The 8033-nt window shown below is 32.3% G+C and overlaps 2 protein-coding genes across 2 annotated transcripts; one reads left to right on the top strand and one right to left on the bottom strand.

Annotated features, from left to right (window-relative positions):
* The first annotated feature begins 293 nt into the window (after window positions 1–293).
* LOC145167099 (uncharacterized) lies at window positions 294–5829 on the top strand. The gene is made up of 6 exons (XM_079086188.1): window positions 294–936; window positions 1054–1398; window positions 1487–2106; window positions 4114–4527; window positions 5139–5341; window positions 5484–5829. The coding sequence occupies exons 1-6, from the start codon at window positions 830–832 to the stop codon at window positions 5742–5744; spliced, it is 1950 nt and encodes a 649-aa protein (XP_078942314.1). The 5' UTR covers window positions 294–829; the 3' UTR covers window positions 5745–5829.
* A 252-nt stretch (window positions 5830–6081) lies between these two features.
* LOC145164506 (uncharacterized) lies at window positions 6082–7557 on the bottom strand. The gene is made up of 4 exons (XM_079083220.1): window positions 7471–7557; window positions 7343–7416; window positions 6823–7011; window positions 6082–6160 (listed from the first exon to the last, which is right to left on the bottom strand). The coding sequence occupies exons 1-4, from the start codon at window positions 7555–7557 to the stop codon at window positions 6082–6084; spliced, it is 429 nt and encodes a 142-aa protein (XP_078939346.1).
* Between the last annotated feature and the right edge of the window lie 476 nt (window positions 7558–8033).

The raw sequence follows: 8033 nt of genomic DNA on the forward strand, positions 1-8033 counted from the left end.
AAAATATGGCTCCAAAATTTTTCCCCTCCCCTCACTTTCCTTCTATTAATGAAACTCGGGAACACGGTTTTCCTTCGCCACCCCTCACTTTCCCTCCGTATCCTCCCATTTCTCTCCTTAAGTAGAACTCGGGAACAAGGCGTAAGGGACTGACGTTGTAGCAATTGTTTTTGGACTAACGTTGCCTATACCCAATACTAGAGTGACCATTTATGTAATTTAGTTTTACATTAATTTCGATAGTCATAAATAATATTAAATGTTTGAACTTGTAGCTGCGTTTGAATCTTAGACCCAAGCTAAAGCGTGTGATTGGCGCCCCCCCTCTATCTCCTACCCTCCAATGCCTCCTTGTTCCTTGGTCAAATTCCCAATACCCAAACCACACATTCTTATTCCTTCATTTAAGCGTAACTGTTGCCATTTTCTCCATGATCTTCAACCTCCGAAAACCCGACCCCAGAACAATTCAAGCTCTCTAAGCAACCATTTCGATGAACAAAGTCAAGTTCGCTGCCACATACCCATCTCTCCCCCTTGGAATTTTGCTTTCTTTTCTCTCGAATTAGGTCAGATTTCAATCGCGTTTTAATCTTTCTGAAAACCCTTTTTGAATTTTCGCAGTCGTCATTTTCATCCTCTTTTACGGGTGATTAGTCCATTCGAGAATATGGTTTTTGTCAAATGTGCCATGAATTTCATTAGCCCCTTTTGCTGCTGTTATGTCTTTGTTTCCTCTGTTTTCTCGCTTCAGTTCGAATTCACCGGTTGTGATTAAATGGAACACTTTTTTTCCTAAAAAGAAATTACCCTCTTCCATTTTACAACCATGGATTCAGTTCTTGAATTTTTATACCCAAAATTGATTCTTTTCGTGTTGGGTTTCTGGTCTTCTGTCGCCACCTATTTGCTTCACCTGATTCGTTACTTCACAAGGTATTATGTATATTTCGTTTACTTTCTCTATATTGAAAACCAAAACAAAAGAAATTGCGTCTCATCATACGATGTAAAGTTTGATTGTGTTCATTTTTTTTGTATTTCAAATTACAGAATTACTAGCGGTTCTTCAAAGGGTGTATCAAATGATTTGCGGGTCGTATCAACAGAAGCCATTGAAGCGAGTTTAAAGGTAACTGAATCGAACATGGAATTTGAAGAAAAACAGGAACTTTTACAGTTTTTAAGTATAGAAAATGATGATGTTGAAGAAAAAGTAGACGAAGAAGAAGCTCCTGAGTTTTCATTTACCTTTAAATTCCCTACCTTTGAAGAATTCAGTAAAAACCAGAAAGATTTCTCTCATTTGCTTAATTTGGTAGAACCCTTACCTGAATGCATTGATCCAATCGAGGTTTCACTGGAAGTTTCTAAAATTGATACAAATTCGGACGATGGGTATGTAACAATGTATTACTACTACAATATAATAAAAATGTTATTTTTTTTTAATTCTTATTAGATTACAAATTTTATTTCCATCTAGGTTGTCAGATAAAGAAGATCAAACAAAAGATGATTTTGAAGATCAAGGAGTGAATGATGAAACAATGGTTGAAAGTTCAAATGAACAAAAGATTGAGGAAGAAAAGGAGCAAGAAGAAATCGATACTTCCATGGATGATGAAAGTTCAATAAGTTCAAGAAATCTTGATTCACCCACAAATGATCTACATTTCGATGATGGGTTTTTGTCAGATCTAGACTTCGAATTACAATTTGATGAAAAAGAACAAGTCAACTGGTCAAAACCCGAGTTTTTATCGGAGAATGATTTTAGTACAAAATCAAGAAATGTAAAGGGGAATGAAAACGAGAAAAGTGCATCGAATGATACGACAAACAAGTTGGAATCTTTATGGGAACATCAGGAATTGATTGAGCAATTAAAAATGGAGATCAAAAAGGTCAAAGCTACAGGACTTCCGACAATTTTCGAAGAATCAGAATCGCCTCCAAAGATAATGGAAGAATTGAAGCCATGGAAGATTGAAGAAGTGTATCAAAATGGAGGGAAGATAAGTGAAGTTCATAAGTTTTACAAGAGTTATAGAGAAAGAATGCGTAAATTCGACATCTTCAATTACCAGAAAATGTACGCTATAGGTAACATTACTTTACCTTTTTCTTCTATTTATTTCCCTACTATATTATTACTTGCTAATTTGATTATTTTTATCCGTAATAATTAGTAAATAAGAATAATAATCAATTCATTATTAACCCAAACAATGAAAACTGATTATTGTTTTTCAAGTTGTAATATACAGTTTAAAAGCTAATCGAACATATGTGCTGTTTTTAATTTTTATTTTTTTTATTAAGTTTTGTATGGATAAGATATATTTTTATGAATATAAGTAAATAACCACAACTCTTGTTAGTTTATTAAAATCTGATTATTTAAATGATGAAATAATATAGTTGAAGTAGATTATTTTTAAATTGAAGTTTTGGCTCTCATAACTATTTAATTAAGTATATAAAGTTATGGGTATGTCTCATTTTCGTTTTTAATCAAGAAAAGGTAACCCTAATTTTTGGTGAAGTAAAACACTAATAATGAAAACTTGAAGGGTATTTAGAAATGCATTATATGTTGCTGTTGCCTAGTGTCGCATCCATTCTTCCATGATAAATAATTACAAAAAATGAAATGAAAATGAAAAAGAAAATGAAAAAGGACCCATTTTATCTGGTTAGGTTGGGTTTAAAGAGCAACACAAAAACTGTGAAACTTTTCAGTTTTCAAGGTTTAAGAATGATGACTTATGGAATCGAAAAAAGGTATCTTTTGGGGGTGGGGAACAACAGGAGGATTTGGGTTTTTATTATTATTATTATTATTATTATTATTATTATTATTATTTTTTTTATTTTTTTTTTTTTATAATTTATCAAACTATAATGTAAAAAATTTAGGTAAACAACTTTATTGAAGAAAAAAAGTAGCGTAGTAAATAGTTACATGCATAAAAATGATTTTTAACATAGCGTACATTCTCTTCACATGTATATCTTGAAAAAAAGTTTATAGTGTGGATATTTTCAATATTTTTATTTCTACTTGGTAAAAAAAAAACCCTTGAATAAATTCACAAAAGGCATGCTCCACAATTTGATTAATAAGGTGGGGGACAAGATAATATACAATTAAAAGCACTAAACATATTCTTGCAATCTTAATGGATATGCACTCATGATGTGTAATGTGTTTGCCTTTTCTTGAAATCGCGTTATTTGTTTATTTTAATAAGACAACAAGAATATAATAATCTGCAAATTTTGACCCTTTTTGTGTAATCGTGTGAAAGTTCATAAATTAATATATAGCATAGAAAAATCATACCTACAAGATTTTTCTTGAATATTTCAAAACACTATTTAAATTCGTTACCTACTTATGTTTCTTTATTTAAAATCTTTATTAGTACCCGGTTTACCGAAGTAAATTTTAGTAATGGGTTTTTAATTTCTTGTTTGGTATTTATTTAAAAAAAAAGTTATTTTCTGTTTTGTAGTTGTGAAGAAAGCTACTTTTAAATGTTATAATAGTTGTTTTCTTTTATAGCACTCATTAGGGATCCCACAAAATCTTGTTTGGTACCCTGATTGATGTACGTATATTACGACATTTTACCTAAATAAATATTGTCATGTTTTTTACTACCAAAATTCACATTAAAAAATGACAATTGAGATAAATGTAACATTAAGATAAATTATAAAGTTACCAATCTCCCACGTTAATAAATTGATTATCGATTATATATCTTCAAATCACACTATTTACTTTGAAAACACACATCTAATAGCATCATATTTCCATTTCTTTCTTTTATATGTACTTTCATATTTTTTTTCTTATCAATTCATTTTACTTTTAATAATCTACCCAATTAGAGCATCATATTTTCATTTTTATTTCCTTATTAGGATATTGTATTTTGAAACCTTTATAGCAATGAAAATTTACTTTATATTTGGATGACATTGCTATAGTAAGAAGAAATGTAAATAGGATGCTATAATAAACAAATGAATGAAAGTACATTGCGATTTCTTTTTGCATTTAACTCATAGATTTTGATATCTTATCCGTATAATATACAGGTTTCTTGCATTTAAAAGATCCTCTTGAGTCATCTTCAAGCTCAAAGTCTTTGGTTCCCGAAATCACAACACTTCTTAACCAAAGTTTCACAACAACAAAAGGCAAGAAACATGAGAATGATCCAACAATTAAATTTATCAAAGAACTACAAAGTGATTTAGAAGTTGTGTATGTTGGTCAAATGTGTTTGTCTTGGGAAATCCTCCATTGGCAATATGAAAAGGCTTTGGAAATATGGGAATCCGATCCTCATGGGATTCGGCGTTTTAATGACATGGCGGATGAATTCCAACAATTTCAAGTGTTGATCCAAAGATTTGTTGAAGATGAATCGTTTCAAGGTCCAAGAATCCAAAATTATGTCAAGAATCGATGCGTTTTTCGTAATCTCCTACAAGTTCCTGTGATTAGAGGTGAGAAAATAAGGGCGTGTTTAGTTTGTTGATTGGACGGAATATGACGGAATATGACGGAATCGGAATTCAAGATTCCATTCCATGGTGTATATGGAATCGGAATTCAAGATTCAAGATTCCATTACATAGAGTGTATGGTTCATGGATTTTGACGGGATCCCTAGGAATTGGAATTCGAGATTCCATTCCATGGTGTATACGGTTTGTGGATTCTCGTGGAATCCAACGGAACTGGAATCTCGGATTCCATTCCATTGGGTGCTTGGTTCATGAATTCCGATGGAACCCGATGGAATTCGAATTCAAGATTTCATTCCATGGTGTGTTTGGTTCCCGAATCGACGGAATTCAATTCTATCATATTCCAAATTTGATGGATTTCACTATTTCTAGGGACGGGTGGAGGGATATTTTTTTCCGTTCTTCTTTTCTTGTCAAAAGACCAAAATACCCTCGTCCTATATATATTGAAATAAATAAAAACGTGTAAAACCTAATTCTTGAAAGATTCAGTTCCTTCCAAAAACATTATGCCAACTAAAGACTTTGACAAACAACTTTTCACAAAATTTGGAATTTAACTTCTTTTACTCATAAATTACTTGCAGAAGATCATTCAAAGAACAAAAAGGCCAAAAGTGATGTGTTCTATGATATTACAAGTGACACACTTGTTGAAATTCTAGAAGAATCAATACGAATATTTTGGCGATTTGTTCGTGCTGACAAATATAAAAGACAAACGCCCATAGAGTTTCAAAAACCCGAGGATTCCCAACTTTTCACTGATCTCCAGAAAGATTTGCATAAGGTTAGATTTTTGCCATATTTACTTTGAAACAAACTTTTTAACGAACAATTTAATGCTTTGTAGTGAGAATGAAAACCCACATGAAATTTCGAATTGAAGTCGAATCTTTTTGACATTTTATGATTTGTTTTTGAATTTGTAGAAGGAAAGAAAGCTAAAAGAACTATTGAGAAGTGGGAATTGCATACTAAAGAAGTTGAGAAGATGTAAAGAAGAAGAAGAGATCGAAGATCAAGTTCTTTACTTCTTTTGTCAAGTAGATATGAAATTAGTGTCGAGGGTGCTACAAATGTCTAGATTAACAAGTGATCAATTAATATGGTGTCATAATAAACTAAGTAAAGTTAGTTTTGTGAACAGGAAGATTCATGTAGAACCTTCATTTTTGCTATTTCCTTGCTAATTTTTAGGCCTAATCTTAACACCCTTGATGGTGTATTTTGTTTTATTATTTTTATATTTTACATTTTCAGGCAATGTTTTTGGTATTAATGTTGTTACTTTTGCTTTTCCCATCGTGTTACCGATTTTTTTAACACTTAATAAATTGCATGCCAGCTGAATAATGCTCACTAGTTGAAGCTTCCTTCGAATTCACAACAAACAATGAGTATTAGTTTATGAAATAAAAAAAAGTTTGTCAGCAATGTTTCACTTCGAACACAATTTGATGAGTTATTAAGGTTGTTACTTTTGCTTCTCCATTTGTGTTAGTGTTGTTTTTTCTTCTTATTATTAGTTTAATGTGTTTGTTTTTTCAGAAGCAAAATGTTTGCAGTCTGATGATCGTATTTGCAGTAGAAAATGTGGACCAAACATCTGTAGTGGTCATCAAAAAAAGACTGTTTGTTTGTCTTTTTTTTGAAACAATCAATGACATTAAAAAGAAAACGAAACCTAGCAAAGAGCTAGGAAAAGAACCAATTACACATTGCTTAGGGGGTTTTGTAACCAAGAACCCCGATTAATAGAACACAATCTATTCCAATTAGAAAACCATTGAAAAGAAAAAATCACTTATCGCATAAAAAATCCCAGCTTTTCTAATCTTTCTTCCGGCAAAGACTTTGTTGTTTCTAATCTTCCACAAATAACAAACGGTAGTACATACGATTGCATCTATGAGATTCTTCTTATTTCCATTACATTTTAGATTATCAACCTTCAAAAACAGTTCGTGTAATGAAAAGAACCCCATGAGATCCACTTCCATCCACTTAATGATTCATTACATAAAAATCGCCACCTCCATTTTTTAAGTAACAAAAAATTAAAATCCGTAAGACTGCCAATGTCTAACCCTCTACTTTTTTTACTTGCAAGGATCATATTCCACTTCACCCATACCATCTTCCTCTTATCTTCATTTCCACCCCAAGAAAACACGACCTTATGGATTCGAGATCTTTAGAAACTTTAACAGACAATAAAAAACCGACATAAAATACAAACCAAATGAACCCAAAACAGATTTAACTAACGTTAACCGACCACCAAGAGATAACATATCCACTTTCCACTTAGATAATTTTTTCTGTAGTTTTTCCTTGATCGGATTCCACCCAACAACCCTCGACATATTTTGACCAACAGGTAACCCAACATAAGAGAAATGAAGTTTATCAAGGCAACATCCCACCACTCTAGCAAAGTCGACCACCTTTTCCCAACTAACACCAATCCCCAATAAATTTGATTTATTCAAACTAATCTTCAAACCTGACACTAAGTAAAAAAATGTAAAATATTAACCATGTTTATAACATTTTCCTTTCCCCATTCACCAAGAATGAATGTAAAATATTAACCATGTTTATAACATTTTCCTTTCCCCATTCACCAAGAATGATCACATCATCTGCTAGATATTCTCTTGTGATTACTACCAATATTCACTCCAAAAAATAAATTCTTGGCATTTGCATCTTCAATAGCAATATGTAACCCCTCCTTTACTAAAATAAACAAGAAATGAGACAAAAGGATCTCCTTGCCTAAGACCTCTCCGCAGGACTACCATTTACTAGAACAGAAGCTCTAGTCGACACCAAGCAAGCATGTATCCAAGATCGCCACTGAGAACCAAAATTAAGAAAACACATCATACGATCCAAAAACTCCCAACTAACTGAATTGCATGCCTTTTCAAAGTCAATCTTGAGCAACATCATCTTTTTCTTTTTCTTTTTATACCATTCAACTATCTCGTTTACCATTAGCGGGCCATCCATAATTTGACGTTTTTTTTTACAAAAGCCGATTGTTCCATACTAATCACCGAATCTATAACAGAAGCAATCCATAAAGCTAAAATCTTAGCAATAATCTTATACTTAATTATGATAAGACTGATCGGACGGAAATCGGTAACCACCATTGGATTACCGGTTTTAGGAATCAATGTAATGAACGAGGAATTACAACCTGGCACAATTCTAGCATTGACGAATAAATCTTTCACAGAATCAAAAATATCAATCTTAAGAAGATCCCAAAAACGTTTAATAAATGCGAAACTGAAACCATCTGGACCGGCCTTTTCACTACCACAACACCACACCGTCTGCTTAACTTCCTCTGCCGAACGAGGAACCTCCAAAATGATAGCTTGATCTTCAACCAAACCCTTAAAACAATGGCTTCTACCAAGAACATGGATGACTGTCTTTTTTTTTTTTTTTTTTTTTTTTTT

This window comes from Lactuca virosa, chromosome 3, assembly GCF_052849685.1.
Source record: "Lactuca virosa cultivar CGN04683 chromosome 3, Lactuca_virosa_CGN04683_v6, whole genome shotgun sequence".
NCBI classification, from domain to species: Eukaryota; Viridiplantae; Streptophyta; class Magnoliopsida; order Asterales; family Asteraceae; genus Lactuca; species Lactuca virosa.

Bases quoted from the DNA above. Each gene is read 5' to 3' on its own strand.
- LOC145167099 (XM_079086188.1), top strand. From the start codon at position 830: ATGGATTCAGTTCTTGAATTTTTATACCCAAAATTGATTCTTTTCGTG. The intron at 937-1,053 runs GTATTATGTATA...TTCAAATTACAG, and splicing joins CTGATTCGTTACTTCACAAG to AATTACTAGCGGTTCTTCAA. The intron at 5,342-5,483 runs GTTAGATTTTTG...TTGAATTTGTAG, and splicing joins TCCAGAAAGATTTGCATAAG to AAGGAAAGAAAGCTAAAAGA.
- LOC145164506 (XM_079083220.1), bottom strand. From the start codon at position 7,557: ATGGTAAACGAGATAGTTGAATGGTATAAAAAGAAAAAGAAAAAGATG. The intron at 7,012-7,342 runs GTCTTAGGCAAG...GATTGGTGTTAG, and splicing joins AATGGTAGTCCTGCGGAGAG to TTGGGAAAAGGTGGTCGACT. The intron at 6,161-6,822 runs GTTAGTTAAATC...TGACCACTACAG, and splicing joins TCTCTTGGTGGTCGGTTAAC to ATGTTTGGTCCACATTTTCT.